The 11,796-nt window shown below is 43.2% G+C and overlaps 2 protein-coding genes across 2 annotated transcripts; one reads left to right on the top strand and one right to left on the bottom strand.

Moving 5' to 3' along the window:
- The first annotated feature begins 54 nt into the window (after positions 1-54).
- Positions 55-5,805, top strand: LOC120031984 (dnaJ homolog subfamily C member 2-like). Its single transcript, XM_038977877.1, has 16 exons — positions 55-230; positions 955-1,145; positions 1,606-1,681; positions 1,826-1,924; positions 2,349-2,571; positions 2,706-2,771; positions 3,111-3,202; positions 3,327-3,448; positions 3,557-3,706; positions 3,845-3,933; positions 4,025-4,094; positions 4,184-4,365; positions 4,703-4,803; positions 4,890-5,000; positions 5,237-5,391; positions 5,659-5,805. The coding sequence occupies exons 1-16, from the start codon at positions 173-175 to the stop codon at positions 5,725-5,727; spliced, it is 1,854 nt and encodes a 617-aa protein (XP_038833805.1). The 5' UTR covers positions 55-172; the 3' UTR covers positions 5,728-5,805.
- LOC120031985 (mitochondrial-processing peptidase subunit beta-like) lies at positions 5,741-9,940 on the bottom strand. Its single transcript, XM_038977878.1, has 13 exons — positions 9,836-9,940; positions 9,320-9,457; positions 9,141-9,227; positions 8,907-9,036; positions 8,582-8,780; positions 8,091-8,170; positions 7,750-7,862; positions 7,246-7,389; positions 7,004-7,164; positions 6,704-6,789; positions 6,450-6,538; positions 6,255-6,330; positions 5,741-5,960 (listed from the first exon to the last, which is right to left on the bottom strand). The coding sequence occupies exons 1-13, from the start codon at positions 9,935-9,937 to the stop codon at positions 5,896-5,898; spliced, it is 1,470 nt and encodes a 489-aa protein (XP_038833806.1). The 5' UTR covers positions 9,938-9,940; the 3' UTR covers positions 5,741-5,895.
- Between the last annotated feature and the right edge of the window lie 1,856 nt (positions 9,941-11,796).

The raw sequence follows: 11,796 nt of genomic DNA, 5'->3' as shown, positions 1-11,796 counted from the left end.
TATCCTATGTGGGATATCGGAATTATAAGAGTGTAAGCCCGGTCTACCCAGTAAGGCACTTGTAAAAGCAGGCCCATGTGGTGCACTAAAAAACCGGGCGACATACTAGCACTTTATAAAACATTTAACTGAATACATTTCACAGCTGAATGTTATAGCAGATCTTTCCAGTATGCTGATAGAAGCATTAGAAGGGGATGTTACAGTCGTCTACTGTAATGCCATTTCTGGTAAGCATTGAATGAGAGTGAAAATGCTGCTGATACTGACACAATTCGCTATCATGCAGCTAGCTAGCGAGCAACTATGCTAGTTAACTACCGGTATATCAGATAACAGCTAACGTTAGCTAGTTATCGCATACGAGTATGGAGTGTTATTTAATTCATATTGTTAATATAATCATTGTAGCTTACTAGCTAGCTAACGTTACTGTCTATGAAAATCGTTACGCTTATTTAATTCATATTGTTAATATAATCATTGTAGCTTACTAGCTAGCTAACGTTACTGTCTATGAAAATCGTTACGCTAACTAGCTAAATTACTAAGAGAGACAGCATTGATGTTGTGCATGTGTTTGCTGTTGCTGAATCTTAGTTTGGAATAAAGACACCTGCTGCACAGATTTGTTCATATACTGTAGCCCCACATAGCTAGCTATAACACTTAACATGGCCATTTTTTTGTTCATTTGTGAACGTTTAGTGATCATTTGTATAAAAAAAATATATATATATATATATATATATATATATATATATAAAAAAAAAATAGGACACCACTCAACTTATTAAAGGATATTTGACAGTTCTAGCTCACACTTACTCATACAACATGTATGTTTTGTTAACAAGGGAATTGAAGTTGTTTGATAGGTTGCAGAATGTTATTCTCCGTTTAGAGAATGCAGCCAGATGGAGGGGATAATGGTTGCCCTCCTCTCTCCCTCAGCCTCAGTGCAGATCGAGGTGGAACCTGTTGGTCGGTGGTTCGAGGCTTTTCTGAAGAGGAGGAACAGGAATGTGTCTGCCTCCTTCCAGGAGCTTGAGGAAGAGGAGGAGCTGTCTGAGGAATCTGAGGATGAAGAGCTGCAGCTGGAGGATTTCCCCCTGCTGAGAACACTGGACCCCAAAGACTGGAAGGTAGTTGGGTGTATTCATTCTGCCGATTCTATTGAAAATCATTAAATGGAAACAAACGAAACAGGGATAAACATACCTGAATTTGTCCAATCGAAACACTCGTTTGCAACTGTTGGACTAATGATTACACCCTAGATCAGCTAGATGCATGCAAGAAGTGTGCAAGGCGGTATTAAATGTGTCACACTGCGTTACTCAAATTTTTCTCTTGACCTGTTGTAGCAACCTCATGATGGGTATTGACGTTATATTGAGCTGGGTGAATGGAATATGAATGGGACTTATCCAATATGCTGTAATAGAAATCGTCCTCCCTCATCTTAAACAGCACCGACTGCCACTGAGTTAGACGTTATATCAGTGGGACCTCACTTCAGAACCGTTAGGAACACTGTATTGAATTCTACCTTTGGGAGTACGTAGTAAAGGATGTCTTCCCCCTTGGCGTTTCTCCTTTCAGAATCAAGATCACTATGCTGTCCTTGGATTGGCTCATATGAGATACAAGGCGACACAGAAACAAATCAAAGCTGCCCGTGAGTATTTCCATGCGTTCTGTTTTCGTCTTCTGAACCACATTATATTTGTTGACCATAAGGTTTCTCTGGCATTACTTCCAGAGTTCATTAGAATAGCAGCTTGTTTTACCGCAGTATATTAAGTCTAATGTTTTTCGACAGACAAGGCAATGGTGTTGAAGCATCACCCTGACAAAAGGAAAGCTGCGGGAGAGCAGATTGTAGAAGGAGATGGTGACTACTTCACCTGCATAACTAAAGGTAAGGACATTGAAAAACATTGTCAGCAATGCCAAGGTCATGGTTTGTTCAAATCTCGCAGGGATCACATGCACATCCTAAAAAAAGTCCCTTTGGATAATTGTCTTAGATAGATAGGTGTTATACCTCACAGTACTCCCTCTGTATACAAATACAATGATTATAGTATGAAATATAGTATTGTTTTACCAGAGGGTTGCTGGCATCAATATCTGCCAATGTTCCCTTGAGCATCAAACTTAACCCCCTAAACTGCTCATTGGGCACCGCAGCTGCCCTCTGCTCCAACCGAATGTGTGTTTGTGTGTTTGACAGATGTCTATCTGGTGGACTAATAAAGTAGACGTTATCTCATCATATGAGGCTAAACATTCTGTTTCAGCTCCTATTAACAATAATATTTTGTGTTTTTATCTCATACCAGCTATAGAAATTCTGTCAGATCCTGTGAAGCGAAGAGCATTTGACAGTGTAGATCCTACCTTTGACAACGCTGTGCCCTCAAAGGGCGAAGGCAAGGATAACTTCTTTGAGGCGTATGCTCCCGTTTTTGAGAGAAATGCCCGGTGGTCTTCCAAAAAACACGTGCCCAAACTTGGCACTATGGATTCCTCCTTTGAGGATGTGGATAATTTTTATTCTGTTTGGTAAGTAAGATCCTTTCAGCCCCAAAAAAATCTGAATTTGGAACTTATTGTGGACATGCGGTGTATAGCAACTTCTCACAATTTGTTGTTCATTGATTTGAATTGTGAATTTGTTTCCCATTCATAATCTCAAGGTACAACTTTGACTCATGGAGAGAGTTTTCTTATTTGGATGAAGAGGAAAAGGACAAGGCAGAATGGTAAGTAATATCAGAACATGGTGGGTCATATCAAAACCATCCATGTGGAATGCACTTTCTTATATTTATGTATTGTATATGTTTTATTGTCACCAGGTACAGTAGAATGTGTTGCTTTACAGGGTTAGCCATAGTACGGTGCCCCCATGGAGTAAATTAGGGTTAAGTGCCTTGCTCAAGTGCACATCAACCATTTATTTTTCTTTTTTTCACATAGTCGGCTCAGGGTTTCGAACCAGGGACCTTTCGGTTACTGGCCCAGAGCTCTAACCGCTAGGCTGCCTGTGTCTTCCATTCTCAGTAGTGTCTGATTTATATGCTTTCATCTGTTGAATTCAGTCGTGATGAGAGGAGATGGATTGAAAAGCAGAATCGTGCAGCCAGAGCCACCAGGAAGAAGGAAGAGATGAATAGACTACGGACACTTGTTGGTAAGGCCCACTAGGCATGCATACCTGTTCTTACTTGAACAATAGAAAATGACTAACTCCAAACTGAAATACCTGGCAGATGGGTTCATGGAATGACACTGTTTGGGTGCGTTTCTGTTGAAAGACACGGCCTACAGCCTTGATCCCAGGATAAAGAAATTCAAAGATGACGAGAAGGCCAGAAAGGAGAATGAGAAGAAGGCCAAAGCAGACGCCAAGAGGAAAGAGCAAGAGGAGAAGGAGCGGGTCAGTCCGACACATTAGAACATCCATTTAGTTTTATTCTTGCCTCTCCCTTGTGTCCAGGTTGTTTCTGCATAGACTTCAATGCGTTTCTGACTCTGTTGGTATCAGGCTCGGCAGGCAGAGCTGGATGCTGCACGGCTGGCCAAAGAGAAGGAGGAAGAGGAGGCCAAACTGGTTGCCCAGCAGGCCAAGAAGGAGAAGGAGATCCAAAAGAAGGCCATCAAGAAAGAGAGGCAGAAACTGAGGACAACTTGCAAGGTGCTGCTTGAATGGGGTGGCCTCTCTCCAGGGAATTAATTAACATTTGCTGATTAGTGGGCAAGATTGTAATGCTGTTTAAGGTACCCAACTCATCTTAGTATTTTCCTGTCCTCTTTTTTTTGTTTTCCCCTGAAGAACTGGAATTACTTTGGTGACAATGAATCTGATAGTGTGAAAATGATGGAAGATGTGGAGAAACTTTGTGACCGTTTGGAGCTTGTGAGGTAAAGGATATTAATAGAAATTGCCTTATTGGTAATACTTTATACAAATCTGGAGTTTAACTCTACAGTGGGAATCACTTTCTTTCTCCAGTCTGCAATCCCTGAATGAAGGATTGGCATCGGGTTCAAAGGAGGAGGGCAAGGTAGCGGTGGAGAAGCAGGTAGAGACCGGCACCGCATGATGACTGGGTGTAAATATGGTACACAGCTTCCATCTGTACCACTGACATTGTTTTGTGTGTATGTACAGGTGCAAGAGGTGAATGCCCAGCTGCAAAAGGAGAAGGATGCGGAGGTGCAGGCCAGGCAAGCTGTCCGCACTACCGTACAGGCCAGCGGAGGAGGCGGGGGTGGTGGAAAGGGCTGGAATGAGGAAGAGCTCCCGCTGCTCATCAAAGCAGTCAACCTGTTCCCTGCTGGAACCAACGCCAGGTACCCTCCCAGGGCTGCGTTCAACAGGACACAATGTTGAAGTAGAACAAACAAGCCTAAAAATACATATATAATGAACTTGCTTCTCATATGTAGAATAAGGAATCCACTCTATTCATGACATTTCTGTATTGACATGTTTTACTGCTCATGGGAAACCGGCACTTTCATTTAAACAATGGTACAGTGAGGTTATAAATGGTACAAGTTCAATATTCATTACATTTATATCTGCAATGTTTGCCTAATGAACTTGGCTGTGTTCTGTTCATGAAGCAGATTTCTGTTCATGAAGCTTTTACTTTAAACGATTCGTCTTTTGTTTTCTATCCTGTAGATGGGAAGTCATTGCCAACTACATGAACTTGCACTCCACCAGTGGCATCAAAAGGACAGCCAAAGATGTCATCAACAAAGCCAAGAACTTACAAAAGCTTGGTGAGCAACTGTCATGTCACCAGATGTAGGAGTCTTTGTCAGTGTAATTCTCTGCAAAACACTTGACTTTATTGCCACTTTTTCAGAACCCGGGCAGAAAGATGAGATTAACAAGAAGGCCTTTGAGAAGTTTAACAAAGAGCATGCAGCCGTGCCCCAGACAGTGGACAACGCAGTGCCCTCTGAGAGATTCGACGGTGAGTGGTCATTTAGTAGTGAATTTTTGCTTGCACAAAAGCCCATTGGATTTATACCCATGACTGAAAGTACTTTGTCACTGACTCCATACTTTCTACACTTAAGGATCTGATTAAGCAATATGGGGATGGAGGGGGGGGGGGGGGGGGGGGGTGTAGTAGTGACTCCGGGTTCTTTCTGGATATGTTTCCTAGTGTTAGCCATTCACCGTCCTCTTCAATTCTCACTGCTTCAGGTGCTGAAGCCAACACTGCATCCTGGACCACAGAGGAGCAGAAGCTGCTAGAGCAGGCCTTGAAGACCTACCCAGTCAGCACCAAGGAGAGGTGGGAGAAGATCGCTGCAGCTGTGCCTGGACGTACCAAGAAGGACTGTATGAAGAGATATAAGGTAAGCTGGGCCTTGTTATCATTGATCCTTCTGTGTGTGGTTTCAATCCCTGTTTGTATGTACAATTTAGATGACAGTATACAGGCTGGGATACAATCTGATCGCGTTTAGTCTGCTATGCACCTTTTTAAAGGCATTGTTCCCATGTTTGTGGAGCCCGAATTCACGGTAAACGCCGCATAGAGCACATGTCCAGTGACCTTTTAAAAGGGATCTAGCGCTGATCAGATTGAATGCCTGCCTAAAGCTAGTTCTCCTCTCCTACAGGAACTGGTGGAGATGGTCAAAGCCAAGAAGGCCGCCCAGGAACAAGTTGGCAGTAAAAGCAAAAAATGACAAGACAAACATCCCTGTTCTTCTTTTAACATTATTGTGTTGGTCTTTATTTTATAATAAAATTAAAAGAAACCACAACTTAAACTCTGTTTGTAAAAGTTGATATACTGTACAGTTGGCTGCTCGCTGTTATTAACTTTCCTAAGTATCTAAAGAGAGCGCCAATTCTCAGGTTCTCATCCAGTACATCCCACTGCGAATTCGGTTGTAGTCTGGGAGCTGCTCGATTGGTCCTGAAACAAGAGGGAAATGTACTGAATGCTCTTTATACCACACCAGTGTTGTAAGTAGTCAACCTTCAACAGTTCAATTCCACTGTTCTGACCTAGCAGCACAGGTAAGGTCTTGACTGACTGCAATATTGTATCTATTGTTTTGGCAACATAAATGAAGTGTGTATATTTGTAGCTGAAATTGCATAACTTTGACGACCCCTAATGGCCTTAATTTGGAGGGGGGGAATGCCAGTAAACAGGATGAATTAGAATCTGTTCTCGATGTCAATAAGAATAGAAATCACAACGTACCGACTGCTGCGATGGCAGGCGATTTGTCATAGATGTATTTTGTACACACGTCCTTGATGGTCTTTGCATCTATGGCCTTCGAGGGACATAAAAATATTTCAAATAAAGACACTGCAATTTCCCAATACAGTCCACAAGTGTCTTTGCTATGTTAATCACAGCTTACATTTGGCATCGAAACATTCATTTACTCACATCAATTCTGGCCTCCAGTTCATGCAGAGGGATCCTACGGCTGTAACAAAGCATCTGTCTGCCGATGTCCTCACAGATTGGGGTGGATCCTAGAAAAAAGGTCAACTTGATTTTATGATCATTGGCAGGGTTTGAATTAAAGGGTGGCTGGCTAAATACCTCCATAAGAATTGAAATGTCAATGTGCCCGCAGATAGACTGTGGGTACCCCCAAAAGTCCATTGGTAATTCAAACCCTGATCATGTGGCCTTACCATCAAGATGCAAAAGCATGTTTGTCTTGAGGAGGTTCTTGGCTCTTGCAACTTCGCTCTCAGTAACGCTAGTGCAGAGTGACATCCTGAGGTAAACAAAAGTAAACGTCAGTCAAATTTAATGGAAAGAAGTCATAGTATGAACTGAGCGGCAACCCCCTTTCACACTACCGTGCTGACCCAAACTATGCTGGGTCAGATTCTTTTTCACATTGTCATTTTCAGCCCTGTTCCAGCATAACCAGGCCAGCTTGGTTTGACTGCCCACTCAGGTGACAGCTGGGCTCAGTCAGTGCTCACCATTCCAGCTGGGCGAAGTGCATCATCTCGTTGATGGTGCCAGGCTCACACACCATGTAGAGTCCCCACAGGCCTGTGTCAGTGTAACAGGTGTTGAAAGACTGGAAGCTGTGGCACAGGTTGCCCTGGCACGCCATCTGCGCCAGCTTGCTGGAGAGATTCTGGCAAAGGTCAATACACAGATGGTAAGAGGGGGAATCGACCTGGAAGGAGTCCTGATGCCTGGGAACATGAGAACTTACCACACCCCCACCAAAGGAGCGGTCCCAGTTGCCGATGAGTGTGTTTGCCACCATAAGGGGAATGGTATCGGGGTGCGACCAGCCCACTGCTTCCACAGCAATGGCAATGTGTGCCAGGGGCATCTTGTCGTCACGAACTCGGATCTAACCAACAACAACGTAATCAAATTGGCCAATATACAAGGGGAAATTCCACATTAAACAAAAACCAACTACTGCAAAGTTAAACAAACCATATACCTTTATGCACAAAGACTACTTTAAACACTTACCAAACTTTGCATTTTCATTGTTCAAGTAAGAGAATGACAGTTTGTCATTTTGTTATCAAACTTTGCATCTGCACTGTTCTCAAGTAAATGTGTTTTTGTAAACATTTCTTTGTGCATAGTAGTTTGACATACACTTTAAAGTGAAATCTGAGTGTCACCCTTACCATGGAGTTGACCATGGGGAGCAAGTTTGCCTCTGTTGGAGATAAACAATAAGGGCCTTCAGTCTCACCTCACTTCCAGTAAAGTCACATTGTGGGAAAGTTGGCGCCTCTCCCTTGTATCTGGCAGGAAGATTCCCAAAGTGGTACTTGGCCAAATCTATCAATTCATTGTGTGAAACCCCTGTTTGAAAGACAATGTTAGCACAAAATATCTTCCATGGATTCTATTTCTCAATGGCAGTGTACATTGTGTGATTTTGACCAATTGTGTAGGCATTTCCTACTAATTGGTTGATGTCATTAGAAACACTTATCTTTATTACTACAAAACATAAGCATGCCATTTTCACAAATGTTGGGATGGTGCTGGAACATTTTTCAAATGTCCCTTTAAGATGAGAAAACCTACCTCCAGCAGCAGCCAACACTATTCTCGGTCCTTTGTAGTGAGTAGTGATGTATTCAACAAGGTCTCCTCTGTTTATTGTTCTATAAACACAGACAGCAGAAATATCACTGCATATCCCCTGTGGTTTCTATGAAGCAAACTGATCTGAGTTGACAGGAATAACCAAGTCTAGGGGTATATTATTCAGTAGTGAGCAATTCACAACATTGCAGATATAAAAGGTAATGGAATAGTTAACCGGATGCCCTGTTCAGTATGACAGGCAATCATACCTGTTATGCACAGTACATTTCTATGTTAACATTCTGTAACATTGTTCTCTCGTGAGCTGGGTTATGTTCATTAGGCACAAAACGGAAGAAAACAGACTGTATCCGTGTGGGACTAGGCTTCCTGGTCCAATAAGGAATGCAGATTTTTTTGTTTTCGGTTGCAAAACATTTCCCATTCTGTGCCGTCATGAACCCAGGCCCCAGGTGAGACAGTCCTACTTGATGTTCTCCGTAGGGCCCAGGATGGTTCTGCCCAGCGCTGTGGCTTGATAAGCTGTGGCGTGGAGGTAATCAAACACCACTTCCTGCAGGTTGGTCTCTACTTCCTGCATCTCTCGGAGGATGACCCCTCGCTCTCGCTCGATCTCTGCTCCCCCCAATGTGCTGTTCTGGATGATGTCTGCCAGGATCTCTACCGCTGGAGAACAAGCATTATAAACGGTCTCTGCTACACTTATAGCAAAATGTCCACTATCCATCTGTGGCCACACACAGTTCAGTGACAAGACAGTGGAGCAAATCTCTATACAGTCAGTGGTCATACCTCTGGGAAGATCCTTTGTGAATGCTTTGGCGTAATACACAGTCTGCTCCCTCGAGGTGTAAGCATTCAGATGGGCCCCCATATTTTCAATCTCCAGCTCCAGGTCAAGCTGGGAGCGCTTCCTTGTACCCTGCCAGACGCACATCACAGATGAACAGACATGTCAAACGGTATCAAAGTTGGTAATGGAACTTTGGTTGCGATTTGCAGTGAATGTAGCACTTGTCATCTAACCTTGAAAGCCATGTGTTCCAAGAAATGAGCAGTGCCATTGTTCCTCTCATTCTCATAACGACTCCCTGCATCTATCCAGAGTCCAACCTGCAAGGCACCAATTGATGACATCCGACTTCAGCACACTACTATATAGTAGATAGATTGTACTTAACAGTGGGAGGGTCTCTGTTACTCACCGTGCAAGTCGAAAGACCGGAATCCTCAGATGCAACACGTAGTCCATTTTCTAAGGTGGTAACCTTGGTTTCAGGGACATTTAACATCACTTGGTTGGCGGTCTGTGTAGCCAATAGTCTGTGTGATCCAACTATGGACTGCAATGAGAAGGGTGGGAGTGAGTACTATTAGCGACTAACGGTACTAACGTTAGCTAGCTACAGGAGAACGTTGATCGCATTTGCAAGTTTTACTTGGCTGGGCATTACAGTTTATTCTAGTCTAGACTATGAAAACAAATATCTAGGTAATGCTACTGGTTTGAAGTAAGTTGTGTGATCATTTCACACGCAGAGTCAATTATCACTAGAAGGAATTATTATACTTCATCAAAGCTTCAGGACCTGCAGAACACAGGCAATGCTGCCTGGATATCCCTCTTATTTAGCTACTATAGTTAGCTAAGTATCTGTTATTGATAATTCTACCAAGGTTTACAGGCTAAAATTGTCACCCTTCTGGATATCGAGACTTACCCTGGTTAAGACATTACTCTTCAATAAATTCCGTTTTACAAGATATCTCCCAGCGGAGGTAAGGCGCTGTAAGGACGTCGCCATGTTGATTATTTGTGACATGGCTATTGCGCAAGTGCGATTATTTAGTGAGCTGCCGTAATGAGCATGTAACACGCCCACCAGCATTTGCCATGTCATTATGATTAGTAAAATGTCATATTCATAAATATACATGTACAAATGTAGCTATAATTGTAAATGTATGAATAGAAAACAATTGTTTATCATCTTTAAGAATGAAATTGTACAATACTTGAAAACCATTTCCTCCTCTAGTAATAAAAAAGCTGTGAAGACCGTGAATGTATGAAACTTTTTCAAAGGTTTTGGTTTGAATGTACTTTATTATCATAATGCTTTACTATTCTCTCCCCTGGTAGTTATGTTCTAAATTTTTCATATACTCTTTGTTTATTTAGTCTGTCTATTTCCTGTGTGCTTGATATGGATTAATAAAAAATAATTTCAATTAATATAGCTGCAGGCAGCAATGAACGGGGTTCACAGGATGACAGTCAAGACACACTATCAGTTAGATAACAAAGCAAGCACTCTATCATGTAGAAATCTTCCTTTATGTGCAATCAATTAAAAATTAAAGCATGAAGCACCAGTGACTCAGTCTATAAAAAAAGTGGTCAGATGAAGCAGATGCTAAACTACAGGACTGTTTTGCTAGCACAGCCTGGAATATGTTCAATGATTCTTATGATGGCATTGAGGAGTACACCAAATCAGTCACTGGCTTCATCAATAAGTGCATCGATGACATCGTCCCCACAGTGACTGTGCGTACATACCCAACCAGAAGCCATGGATTACAGAGTGGGACTCTAACCCGGAAGCTTATAAGAAATCTCGCTATGCCCTCCAACGAACCATCAAACAGGCAAAGCGTCAATACAGGACTAAGACCGAATTGTACTACACCGGCTCCGACGCACGTCGGATGTGGCAGGGCTTGCAAACTATTACAGACTACAAAGGGAAGCACAGCCGAGAGCTGCCCAGTGACACAAGCCTACCAGACAAGCTAAATAACTTCTATGCTCGCTTCGAGGCAAGTAACACTGAAACATGCATGAGAGAACCAGCTTTTCCGGGCGACTGTATGATCACACTCTCCGCAGCCGATGTGGGTAAGACCTTTAAACAGATCAACATTCACAAGGCCGCAGGGCCAGACGGATTACCAGGACGTCTACTCCGAGCATGCACTTACCAACTGGCAAGTGTCTTCACTGACATTTTCAACCTCTCCCTGACTGAGTCTGTAATACCAACATGTTTCAAGCAGACCACCATAGTTCCTGTGTCCAAGAACACTAAGATAACCTGCCTAAATGACTACCAACCCGTAGCACTCATGTCTGTAGTCATGAAATGCTTTGAAAGGCTGGTCATGGCTCACATCAACACCATTATCCCAGAAACCCTAGACCCACTCCAATTTGCATACCGCCCAAACAGATCCACAGATGATGCAATCTCTATTGCACTCCACACTGCCCTTTCACATGTGGACAAAAGGAACACCTATGTGAGAATGCTATTCATTGACTACAGCTCAGCGTTCAACACCCTAGTGCCCTCACTAAGCTAAGGACCCTGGGACTAAACACCTCCCTCTGCAACTGGATCCTGGACTTCCTGACTGGCCACCCCCAGGTGGTAAGGGTAGGTAACAACACATCTGCCACGCTGATCCTCAACACGGGGGCCCCTCAGGGGTGCGTGCTCAGTCCCCTCCTGTACTCCCTGTTCACTCTTGACTGCACGGCCAGGCACGACTCCAACCCCATCATTATACTTGCCGATGACAGAACAGTGGTAGGCCTGATCACCAACAACGATGAGACAGCCTATAGGGAGGAGGTCAGAGACCTGACCGTGTGGTGCAAGGACAACAACCTCTCCCT

The sequence above is a fragment of the Salvelinus namaycush genome, chromosome 38 (assembly GCF_016432855.1).
Source record: "Salvelinus namaycush isolate Seneca chromosome 38, SaNama_1.0, whole genome shotgun sequence".
In the NCBI taxonomy this organism is placed as follows: domain Eukaryota; kingdom Metazoa; phylum Chordata; class Actinopteri; order Salmoniformes; family Salmonidae; genus Salvelinus; species Salvelinus namaycush.
This window is presented reverse-complemented; position numbering and strand designations above follow the sequence as displayed.